Here is a 12,566-nt window from a genome sequence, read left to right as displayed (position 1 = left end):
CAGTTGTAACACTGGGCATTAAAACTGCCAGGTGACTAAACATGGAACCTAGTGCTTTTGTTTCCATATTAAAGGATTTCAGTAGGAATGGAGCTGTTATTTTGAGGACAATATGGAAATTGAGACCTCAGAAATATTTCTTCACTGCCTACAAGTTGAAGTTTTCTGCTCCTTCAACTGCACTTGTGACCATTTTTCTTTCAAACTGAGTTTTGCAACTGTAAACATGCTTGGGTCCCTGGATACAAACTCGGTGCTTTCAGATTTGGATCTAAAAGCAGACATGAACTTCATGGCACTGATGCAGTCCTGGTTTAATGGGCAATTAAACCAGGCATGATCTTAACGACTCTTAAAAGCAAACCCAGCTCATTTGTAAAGCAGAAAGTGAGAGAGTAAGCACTAGTGTCATACACATTTATCAATTCATGTTCTGCTTCTTCAGAAGTGACTTCAGCAATTGCTTCACACAGATGAGCACAGGTTTCCCCAGATGAGCAATGGCCCCATGACCCTGAGCAGTGCTGGAGGAAAACACTGCAGTCACTTTGTCACATGCCATTGCTGAGCCTGGAAACATTGGGTTTCAGTTCTAGGAATCAAAAGTAGGGAATATCACCTGGTGCTTCCCAGGCATTGCATCCATTGGTGCTCCCCATGGAGTGGCTGCCCCTGAGACTGTGCTGGGCTGGCCCTGAGACCAGGTGCCACCAAAGCCACTCCATCACTGCCCTCCTCAGCTGGACAGGGAGGAGAATACAACAAAAGGCTCACGGGTGGAGATAAGAAATTTCTACATTTGAAATGTTCGACACAGTTAAATAGTCTGGAGCACACCGCCAATCTTAAAGAGCTGTCAATACCTTTTCAGTCGTGTTTCAAGTTAACAAGACTGTTTTTAGAAAGAGAAATTATCTGCTCTTCTAAACTTTTGTTTCTGACTCATATATTTCATACTAGGTTTCTTATTTTTTTATTCCTCCTTCAAGTCCCTCTGACCCAGCAGAGGCTCAGGGGGTGTCCAGCAGCTGCACACCTGATGGGTTCTGTTCTGGTAAGAGCATCGCGAGCAGTCCGGAATCGCTCCAGGGAAATCTCTGCAAGTCGAGCCCTCTCCGCTGTATTCCCTCTCTGTGGCCCCGCCATGGCAGGGGCTGGGACGGGCAGGGCCAGGGGCTGGGGGAGGGGCTGGGCATGGGCTGGGGCTGAAACAGGGGCTGGGGCTGGGATGGGCAGGGGCTGGGACAGGGGCATTGGCTGGGACAGGGGCACTCCGGAGGGAGCCGGGAAGCTGTGCCCTGCCCGGACCAGACCGCTCCCGCGGGCGGGGAGAGGGACTGCGGCCGCGGGGCCCGGGCGGGGCGGTCCTGCCAGTCCTGCCGTGCTCTGCCCCGCCGAGGCTCTGCCCCCTTCCGGGATGGTGCCGGTTATTTATTGCGCTGCCCAGCACGGGTCGTCCGCAGGGCTCGGTGTCCCCTTTCAGCGCCGGCCGCGTGTCCTTGAAGCGGCGGCGGTGGCTCCCCGTGGGGTCCGCGGCGCTCACGGCCAGTCGCCCGCACCCTGGAGCCTCCCGGGCACATGCAGCAGGGAGACGAGGTGCTTCTCCTTTGGCCACCTGCTGATCCAATCCCGCGTTTCCCCCTTTCCTAGGCATCGCTCTGTTCTGGGGAACAACTGTGAGAACTCTTCCCGGTGAGTAACCACTGCCTGTTCCCACACCTTTCCCACCGTGACCAAGTGATATCCCCACACCAGAAAGGTGACTTGCTGATGGCCATCCCTTACAACTTCTTTTTTGATCTCTAAGACAGTCAGCAACTTTTAAATTTCACTTGGCTGCCCGTGCTCTGTGAACTGAGGTGAATGGTTCTCTCCCGAGAAGACTCCAAAGTGTCACTTCTGAGCAGTTTGCAGATGCTCTCCTGTGGTCAGAACCATTGCTCTGCTACAGGAAATCCATTGCAGGAGGTTCAGTACACACAACCCTGCTATGGCAGCCATGCTCCTGAAATGTCACAGGAGCTGTTCTCCTCCTTTTTTACTGCACTAGAGCTGGAAAAAGCCATTTCTGGCTGTATTTGAGCTATGGAAAAAGAACTTTAAAATATCTGGGGGACATGGGCAATTGTCTAGACCAGCATTTTTAGACATGCCTTTGGTATGAGGCACCTCATCTCAGTTACCTTTAAATAACACTAATTTGGTTTTTTTGGGAATCCTGCATGAGTCATTCTCTCTCCCAAGCAAGAGTAAAGCACCACTCAATAAAAACATTTATTGATTCAGAAGCAACTTTTACAGTGGGATTATTTGCATGTTCTTATCTGGAGTAATGGTTTCAACCATGAAGAACAATCTAAAGTGGTTTTGCTTCATACTGTTACTGAGTGCTTTCCCTTCTCTACCCCAGGGAAGTGCATTCCCTGTCATACATGCACTATTTAAATCAGTGAATCATCTGCCTTCTTTCACAGATGCCCTCAGAACATGTCTGATTGGACAAGTCTGTGGTATGTCTGGTAAGTTGGCTTTTAATCTTCCTAACCCAGAACCATTTGGAAGTTTTTATGAGCAGTACTTGGAGAAGGCAATATAAATGTTTCTCTTGGGCAGTATCAGGGAAGGGTTTTTCTGAGAGCTGCCAGAGGAATGGACTGGACAGTGGAGATTGAGTGTCAGGTGGGGACCAGCATTCACCCAGGGCTGTGTCATCTTTCCCTTCTGAGTGCACTGGAGTTGAACTCAAGGGCTTGTTTGTTCTTCCTAAATAGCCAGAGCGTTGCTGGCCATTGGCTCTTTGCACAGGGCAGCTTCTGCAGGGATTTGCTGGGATGTGGCCCTGCCCCATCCTCGGCTCACTCCCTTCTGCAGGACAGGGACTGTCACCCTCTGCGGAGCTGCCCCCGGAGCTCCAGCAAGCACAGACCTGAGCACGGCCTGCTGAAAGGGGGAAACTGGGATAAGAGAGAGAGTATTCATAGCAGGATTCATCACCTACCTCACACATGTTATAGCTGCCCTGACATTGTGTTCACAGTTTGCATTCTGTCCATATATTGACTTTGGTGATAGCACACAGAGGGAATTGGTTACTTTTACCTCCTTTAATCTGAAGCAATTTTGGTTGATACACAAAACTGTATAAAAAGACACAGGTAACTGTAAAATAGATTGAGAGGGCTTGAGAAACTGAGGGGTGGGAAGGTGTAGTTTCAGCAGAGAGGAAAACCTGAAACACAGGTATATCTGTCTAGGTACATTTTAAATTGTTAAATTATAAACTGCCTTAAGCAATAGGTAGAGATAGAATTGAGTTTTCAAGGCATAAATATAATTTAATATAATATAATTTCCATGCTCATTTATAAAGAGAAGCCTTAGACTTGTGGAAGTTCCTGCTTGCATTTCCCTCCAAGTACAAATCCTCTCTTGCTGTGGAAAGCAGAGCCATTCTCCCCGCACTGAAGTTGAAAATAATCCAAAATAGTGAAATGTTACAGCACCTGTGAACCAGAATGGGTTGTACTGATGTGCCATAGTTCTTCAAGTTGTGATTGAGTGTTTGTGATCCAACTTTCTAATCCAGGATCCAGCACCCATTCAGAACTAAATCAAGGAGGCTGGGCCTCTCTTCCAACCATTTGGAGTGAAATTATATTCTGGTTTAGAAGAAGTAAAACATAAGCAATGGAATGATGGTGTTTTCCCCCCTCTTTCAGGTTGATCTTGCTGACGGTGTTCCTGCTCCTGCTCTGTGGGGTCTCAGTGAGCTGCATCAAATTCTGCTGCCGGAAGAAGAGGCTTCCAGTGGAGACCTTCCCTCGGCACCCTTGTGACTTGACAGTGATTGGCCTTGACAGTGACAGCACTGCCCACAGCACAGTGACCTGTGAGTGTCCTGGGAATCACCTGAGAAGCATTGCTCCTCAGCCTGTGCCTGGAGTTGTGTCCAGCCCCTGCAGGAATGGGAATTCCCAGTGAGCTCCTGGAACAACTTCCAGCTCCACAGGGTGGGCACGAGAGGTGAAGGGAGGGATCAGGGTGACAGTGGGTGACAGTGAGTGACACTGAAGACCAGGACTGATTCTATATGGACAGCTTTAGTATACAGTGTTTTTTTATCTGAAAACACAAAAGTCTGTAATTTCCTGGGGAAAAGAAAAGCAGGATTAGCCCTTTATATATCAGTGTCCCATACAGGTGTTTAATTTTCATTTTAATTTCTTTTTCTTCACAGCATATAGCTCATGGCAGTACCCTCCAAGTGTGCAGATTCCCCCGGTATTTGTGGATATGGATAAGAACACCGTGTCCCCTCCAGCTTACAGCCTCTATGCTATGGACCTGCCACCTTCCTATGATGAAGCTGTTCAAATGGGAAAGCAAGTGGCATGGACAAACCAGAAACTTAATGACATCCCTGAACAGGTGACACCAGGTGGGCTGAATCTCAGCCAGTCCCCACCTGACACAATCAATAGAGATCCAGCAACACAGGCAAAGTCAGAAGATTCAGAAGATGCCACAAAAGAACAGCCACAGGTCTGACTCAGTTCAGATGGGGAATAAAGTAAGGGAAGGACAGTAAGAGTTAAAGAAGATGTGAAGAGTTTGGGTTTATTAGTAGGTTATGATATAAAGATGTGTCTTCTCATGCCCTTGTAATATCTGTCAGAAGAAATGTTTTCTGTGACTGCTGTAATCCCCTGGTAAAGCTTCTTCATGGATATGAAATGAGGTAAAAGGGCAGCAGTTTAAAAATGCTTGTAAAAGTGGGATGTGAATGCATGTTCATCTTCTGATAAAAAAAATTGTTCCTTGTGTCCAGGAATAAAAAAGGTCAGGAGACTTTTGCCACCTTGGGAATACACACTCAGAACAAACAGGAAGTTGTTGTTCTAGAACAAAAGTTTCCCAAGCTGGAATTGAAGGGGGAATCCCAGCAAGTGACACTGAACAGCCTCTGTAGTTTCTCTTCTTTTGAGAACATCAACTGCCCAGAAAACTGCTGAGGACAAAGTGATGCACAATAGCTCATGTTCCTCAAGGAGCAGAAAGATGCCAGGACAGGAGAGTGTGGAGGGAGTTGCTTTTTCACAGGGAGTGAGACAGATGAGACACAACACTTATGTGGTGGTAGTGGTGGTCATGAGACCCCAAGGGATTGTTTTTGAGGTTCTGTAAATCTTTCCATTTCTATTTCCAAGATATGTTGCCTTGTGGGTGGGTTCCCGTTGCTATTTATTTTTTCCAGATAAAGTACACATTAATTCCAAAGAGACACTTGCACACATGGTTTGGTACTACTGATGTGTTTCAAATATTCATCAAATATTTCAAAGATATTTTGCTATGTGATCAGGTGTCAGGGTCTCAGACAGCACAGGGAAGAAAAATCATGGGTTCCTGGCAGCTTTTACCAGTTCAGAACATGGACAAGCTCAGGAATGAGCAGGGTGACACAAAACATGCTTGTGCTGAGCCATCCAGAATACGATAGAGATACAAATACCACAGTACGCGCTGGGCAAAAGTTCAAAGAAATTATTCTTAGGGATGGTTCTTTGTACAGTACTGATAGAGGGATAACTGCTGAGCATTATTTTAGAGCTGGGAACTTGGAGCTGATTACAGCAGTCGCAGCCCAGACAAAAATACGGGCTCCAGAGGCAGGGTTTTTAATGCCAGCTCTTTCCCTTGCCTGTCCATATTCCAAATTGTCCAAATTTTGTCCACTCCTGAGCAGTGATTTTCTTTGAATCCACTTCAGCAAGGTGCTAATCTGGCTGCTTTAAGAACATGAGCAATTGCCAGGGTGGCTCGTTGCTCTGGGTAAGAGCAGCAAGCAAAGCCTGAGAGCCCAGTGAATGAAGCGTAAATTTAGTTGTCTGTCATTAACAGGCAGTAGAAGTGGTGGGCACAAAAGCCTGCACAGCTTTTAGAAGACTGTTATTCTCTGACAACCATTACTGCAAGAACTGCCCTGGGAATGAGCACTAATGATTTAAAAATGAAGATCTCTGCCAGACACAGGCCCGAGATGCTGCTGCAGAGTCGTGTGTGAGCTGTCCATGAGTCTGACTCCCCACGGAAGGGTCGCTTCTATATTTAACTTGCATGTAACTTACTATGAGGGTTGACTGGTATAACAAATCTGCTTCTCTTGTCTCCTCTCTGTCATCCTTCATTATATTTCTCCTGTTTTATTCTTTCCTCTGCTTTCTTCATCTGTGTCAAGATGGAAGATAGGCATAAACCAGGGTAACTATTTGGATGTCTGTCTGGAAGGGCAATATATGCCTCCTCCTGGATGTCTCCAAGTCATAAATATAGCAAGCGTATTTTTATTTATTGAACTTTTCCACAGTACTCAGAAAGAAGCCTCTGCCCTTCCGAAGAAGGAATTTGTGATGGAGGGAAATGGTTGAGCACTCACAAATAGAGATGGGAATTCAAAGCCAGGCGAATGAAAGAATGGTGACTAACACAAGAGGGCAGTCCCTCACTTCTCGCTGTGTGCAAAGGATCATCACCGGCACCGGCCGGGAAGGGATCGAGCTGGCTGCAGGAGCACAGGGAGCCATCCCACCGTTCCAATTCCCTGCCCTCTGTGCCTCGGCAGCGCCTGGCACGGGACCTGCCAAACTGACAGGTCTGTTCTGTTTGCTCACAGGAGATGTCCAAGAAAACCCTAAATGCCTGTGCATACTAGGAATAAGGGCATAATCTGCTCTTTCCTTTCTAGCACCTAAGGAAAAGTCTTGTGTTTTGTCCAGGCTCTTGCCTTGTAACGTAGTTCATGAATTCAGAAATTAACAGCAACTCAGCCCCAATCAGCCCTCAGAACACAGACTTCCCCCTGCACACCAAAACCAGCTCAGCTTTCTGTGTAACCTTCACAGTTAGGAAATTATTAAGGTCTTTCTTGTGACTGGCCTTCTCCAGAGCCTGCTAAGTGCAACCCCCATGCTGGAGTTCTTCTTACAATGGAGGATTGAAGAGATCCCTCATCTCTACACAGCTCCTGGTTCATGGAACAGTTAGAACTTCACATTTTTGAAACCTACAGTTCTCTATCACTTTGCTTGAAATTGGCCAGTGGATTCAGAAGTTATTAGTTGGGTGTGCAGAGTGGAAGGAGGGGAAGCAGGGCATGGATTTAGAGTCTGTGATTTCAAAGCCTCACTCCCAGAAGAAACCAGGTTTAAAAAGAAGACCGGGGGGAGGTTATAGGTTTGACCTGATGCAGGATCTAAGAATTCTGATTTGTCAGGCTGGTGGTTTTCACCATTGCTAGATCTATTCAAGTCTGATTATATACACACAAGCTTTGTGACATCTCTAAGAGAAAAGCCCCTCTCTGTAATTACCCGAAGTGCATTTTTAATTGTGATTTATATTTGGTCCTCAGTTTGGCACTGTTCAGCATGCAATTTTTCTTCTCTCATTTGTTCAAAATGATCATTTTGTCAGTTATTTTCTTCTGTTCTTTGCTGGCTGTCTGAAAGAGTCTGTACTGGGGAGATGGACTGCTGAGGTTGGAGCCTCCATCACTTTCCTCTCACACACATGCACTCAGCATGAGGACTTGTGCTCAGAGAGCAAACACAGCCGTGGAAGTAAATTTCCTGAAAAATTCATGGGCTTTATAACCCAGAGCAAATTATACCTTGGTTCTGTCATGAAATTCAGGCTGCAAATCCCCTTATAGCCAAGCTCATTAACAATATAAGTAAAGTGGTACCTCTAGAACGGCTTTGATAATTGATGCATTATAATCTTTGGAGAGTATTTAGTGGCAAACGTGCAGCATCCAGACTGAGGCATCAGTGGGATTTGGACACAGGAAAAATGAGAGAAAAATAATTTCTTTGTCTGCCTCACAGTTGCCTTTGTCTGCCTCACTAGCCTCAATAGCTCAGGTTTGGCTGCTTTCTAACTGCATTCTTTCTTTATCAGCTGCAGTTTTTGAGGGAAAAGGATCACTGCTGCTGCCAGTATGGATGAGTGGGACACTTGGACACGTGCAAAACCTGCTCATTTATGGAACAAAATGTCTCTGCCTCAGCCACTCTTCATACTCTTGGCTGTCTCCTGGTTCTGATCCTAATCCTCTTTACCTGTTAGAACTCTTTTTGCTTAGGGAGACACTAATTTTGGTGCAAGTAGCAAAGGTTCTTTCCTTCACCCACAATTAAAATTCAAACTACTAGAGAAGCCTTGGAATCCTTTTCAGAGCAGACAATGAAAACAAAGTATCACGGGGGAATTGTGCTCTAAAAACTGGAGAAGACAATAAATGTTTTATGAAATTCTACATCCTAAGGTCAAACACAATGCACAGATAAGGCTTAGGTGCAAACCCACAGTGCTGGGAAAATATTTTGTTCTGGTCAGTTAAAATTTAGAATATAAATGCCAGAGCTGCTCTTTTTATTTTACTGGAAGGAAAAAGAGGCCTGTAGAAAAGAATGCAGACTTTCAAAGATATTTCAATTTTTTTGTTAAAATAACTAAGCTCACCTTGGGCATTTGGAGAAGGGAGAAAATCAATTTCTATTTCAAACCTAGAAATGAATCCGCAAACCTGAATCTTCATTAAAATGCTTAATTTTTACTCATTTTTTTACCCTGCTTTCCCAAGTAGCTCAAAAAGGAAACAAAGGAGAAGAGCCTGATGTCAAGCTCTTATTTGTGCATTGTTTATTCTCTTTCCATGATAGGAGTTTATGGCATAAACTACTTCCTTCCACAAGTGAGGAAGTGAAGTCCTGAGGTCCAAGTACTGAGCTGGGAAACCCAGTTTGGTGACTTTTCTGCCACAGACTTCCCCACATGACACTGGTCTGTAGAACAGGGGCTGTAGCACTGTCTTTTCTTGCATAGAGTTTGGAGGATGAACACACTGAGTGTGGGTTGCGCTGTCACATTGAAATACAGGTACAGTCAGAGCATGATGAACTTTGTGTGAGACATGAAGTGCAGGAAGAAACCTCCCCACTCCTTCCCCCTCTTAAGGGGCGAATCTGGAGAAGAAACTTGGGCAAAGTGTAAGATTTAGAAATAGCCCCTGGACTTCAGGTGCCTCATCACAACATTCCTAACTAGGGGAAGATGCTGAAAGAAATAGGCAAGGTTTGTTTAGCTCCATGGGGCTGGAAATGTTCCTTTCCCCAAAAACCCTGCCAGGCAGCTGTCAGAGAGCCTGGACCGCTGTGCTGAAGGTGGGAGAAGCTGCTCTGCCCCGCACATAAGGTCACTCCAGATGGGTTTAGGAAATAGAACTGTGATTAGCCGGCAAAGCAGACAGCCATAAAAATAAACACCCCGTGTGTATTTGGAGAGCGTTTCTTCCGCCCTTGGCTGAGCAGCCTGCTCCCAGCAGATGGGGGAAGTGAGCCGGAGCGGCCCCGGTGAAGGTCAGCTGGGCAGACTGCAAGGCCAACACACTCAGTGGCAATTACATTTAGTGCGATTATTTGGGGGAAAAAAACGTGGTATGCTTTTATTCTTCACATATTTCGCATATAGAAACACTTTTCCCTCTTGATAAAAGGCCCACAGTACCTGCTATAAAAAACTGAAATTCAAATAACTTGGGCCATCTGGGAAATAAAAAAGCGTATGTTCAGTTATTTTCCACTATAATAATGAGGGAAAAATCGGTGATAATGAGTATGGTTATCCCTCAATCAAGAAATATCCTGGAGTGTGACAGACTCAAGCTCTACCACAGATATCTTGGGCATCTAAGTGAGTTTCAAAATCTCTGCCACTATTTTCCACTGGTAAACAGTTCTAGGATCCAGGGGTTGGAAGGGACCTTTAGTCATACCCTGCTGCTCGCTGCGGTCAGCCAGAGCAGCTTGCCCTCCCTACAGTAGCTCTGAATTCTCCAGGGATGCAGAGCTCACTGCCCCTCTGGGCAACCTGTTCTACTGTCTGACCCCTCTTACAGTGAAAATAGCTCTGTTGAAGTGGAATTGTATTTGTGATTGTTCTTACTGCTTCTTACTGTGCAATCTGGTGCCCAGTGAGAAAAGTCTGCCTCTGTCTTCTTTATACTTTACCCCCAGGTATTTATACACATTTATACACATTTATTAGATTCCCCCTGTACCACCTCATCCAGAGGCCAAAGACTCCCAGCTTGCTCATCCTTCCCTCATACATCATATGCTTCAATGCCTTAATCATCCAGATATTTAACTCCATCTTTTCCCTGAACTGCAGTGTGCTATTTACTGGATTTCTCCTGCCTGTGGAATGAAGAGCTGCAGAAAGCAGAGCATGAAGCCCCCCATGGATGCCTGTTCCTGTACCTCTTCCCTGGCTGGCAGCGGTACCACCTGGGCACAGGGTGATTGCAGGGCTAGCACTGCCATAGCATCACCTCCCACAGCCAGGGAGCACCACGAGCATGTGACAGCTGCCACCTCAGTGTGGCCACCGTGGCATGGCCCCACGGGAAGGGGAGTGCCAAGGTGAAATCAGAGGAAGATGAATTTCCCCTCTCTCCTCCGTTCTACATGAACTGTTTAACCAGAATTAGATAAACTGCTGGAAAGCAGGAAAACTAAATGCAACCTTCCTCATGCTTTGCATGGGGTTTTGGGGTGGAAGGTGCTACAGAAATACCCCTCCTTGGGAGACCATGCTTTAGAAGCAGAGGAAATTGCCTGGATTAAAAAAAGAATACCAGGAACAATGTTTTTCCAGGCCAGAGAAGGGAGCTTTCCCTTTCTCTAGTTTATTTTGTCACCATTGTCACCAACAAGAAAACCATATTTCATCAGAGCTTGGCCTTGCTCCTCCAGGTTTCAATCAAAATGGTTATTGATGTAAAATCTTAAGTGAATTGTAGCTAGAGATACTGCAAACCCACTGCTCAGTGCTATGCCAGAATAATAGTAATGAAAATTCAAAGTTTCTCATTGATTCCTACCTCTTGATTTCTTAACACATCCCACTATTTTATATACAAAGCCTATACCCCAGAATCTCCAGGCTTTAATCAATGTGCAAGATGCCAGGTAACACACGTTACTGTAATTAGCGCAACAAAATCAGCATAAGGATAATTTGAGCATCTATGGAATTAGTTTGGTGACTTCTTCATCCATTTATAATTATATTACATAAAAGTGCAAGTGTGTACACACGTCTAATCCACTGATGGCTGTCACATACAACCCTTTTTCCTCCCATTTTTGTGATCAGGCCTGCTCCTTTCAGGCTCCTTGGTCCCTCTTCTCTTTTGTAACTCTGTGCAGTCACTTACCCATGAACCTGTGGTTAATCCTGATGCCCACACTGGCTTCTTTGAGTCTGAAACAACGTTCAGAGAAATTAAACTAAAGTAAAGGGAGCTTCTCATCCATCCGGGGATGGGGTGGGGGACGGAAGAGGCAACTGCTATGTCCAAAAATCAGTCAGATTGTTCTTTATTACATGACCCCCAAAACACAGGTGTTGATGTAGAAGGGTCTTTCTTCAAATCTGCATGTTCTAGTGATTTGCATCTAAAGCCGTGGCTGCATCGTCTTGAATTCAGGGAAGGCTCCAGTATAAAATCTCTGGCACAGGAAGTTCAGCTTCCTCTCCAGACTTCCTTCCTCCACCTCATATATATATGCAGAACAGCAGGGAACTACTTTGGCCTTGCCAGTGCAAGTGAAAACTCTCAGGATTGCAGAGCAGTTTGAGTTTATGGCCAACACCTTCAGTTCAAGTGTTCAAGTGAGGTAGCACAGACCAGTGGTTCTTGGTGACAACACCTAATCCCAAAATATCCTCAAGCGATGAGCTGTGTTTGGTACCTGCACGTGAAGCTGCATCCAGTTCCTCAGCAAACATGATCAACAAGGGTGACATTCTTAGTGACATTCAAACCATTTCCACAGTCAAACTCTTACTAATGACAGTGAGCATCAAAGGAAGAGAATTTGACCATCATGTAACTTTGCTACAATTATAAAGTAAGAAAAACTGTGCAAAAGCAGGATTGGATCCAGTCAATGCCTAAACTATCAGTAATTTTAACAGGCTAATTTCACTTTCTAGATTTTTCTCTAGGCTTTGGTGTCCTTTAAAAACAGCCTGCTAGACTTCAGGTCAAGGTTGAGGCAGTTCAATTGTCCAGTTTGAGCCTCAAACTAAAACAGGAAAAATATGAACAGCATTACAACTGGAACTTGATGTGAAGTTTGCTGGGACAATGGCAATGTCTGAGCATGGCACAACCTTAGAGACCTCTGAGCTACAACTGTAGGAGTAGAATCTGTGTGGATCTGTGTGGATCTGTGTGCAGAGATCCTCACCAGCATCCCAGAAACAAAATGCCGTGGACTGGGGCACTCACCAGGGCTAAACTGAAGTACGGCAAGGCACTGATGTAGCTCATGATGCTTCCAGTTCTGGAATCTGCCTGTGGGGCTCTCTCTGGGATGTGTGGCTGCCAGTGCACAGTGCATGTATTCCCTACTGGAATTCTCTCCAGGTGTAACAAAGCCAGCAGGCTGTGCTTGCAAAGTGTGACTAAGCTCCACCAGGCAGAGGTTATTCCA

General features: G+C 45.6%; 1 protein-coding gene across 1 annotated transcript; it reads left to right on the top strand.

The window, feature by feature from the left end:
* The first annotated feature begins 1,410 nt into the window (after positions 1-1,410).
* On the top strand, positions 1,411-12,218 carry TMEM52 (transmembrane protein 52). The gene is made up of 4 exons (XM_058855126.1): positions 1,411-1,692; positions 2,475-2,519; positions 3,720-3,889; positions 4,238-12,218. Exons 1-4 carry the CDS (start codon positions 1,418-1,420, stop codon positions 4,546-4,548), a joined length of 801 nt encoding a protein of 266 aa, XP_058711109.1. The 5' UTR covers positions 1,411-1,417; the 3' UTR covers positions 4,549-12,218.
* Positions 12,219-12,566: the final 348 nt, after the last annotated feature.

The sequence above is a fragment of the Poecile atricapillus genome, chromosome 22 (assembly GCF_030490865.1).
Source record: "Poecile atricapillus isolate bPoeAtr1 chromosome 22, bPoeAtr1.hap1, whole genome shotgun sequence".
Classification (NCBI taxonomy): Eukaryota; Metazoa; Chordata; class Aves; order Passeriformes; family Paridae; genus Poecile; species Poecile atricapillus.
Note: the sequence above shows the minus strand (reverse complement) of the source record. Positions and strands in the feature narration are given on the sequence as shown.

What these genes read in the sequence shown, in the direction of transcription:
- TMEM52 (XM_058855126.1), top strand. Translation starts at nt 1,418, where the DNA reads ATGGTGCCGGTTATTTATTGCGCTGCCCAGCACGGGTCGTCCGCAGGG. An exon ending in AACTGTGAGAACTCTTCCCG is followed by an intron (nt 1,693 to 2,474) that starts GTGAGTAACCAC and finishes CTTCTTTCACAG; the next exon opens with ATGCCCTCAGAACATGTCTG. An exon ending in TGCCCACAGCACAGTGACCT is followed by an intron (nt 3,890 to 4,237) that starts GTGAGTGTCCTG and finishes TTTTCTTCACAG; the next exon opens with CATATAGCTCATGGCAGTAC.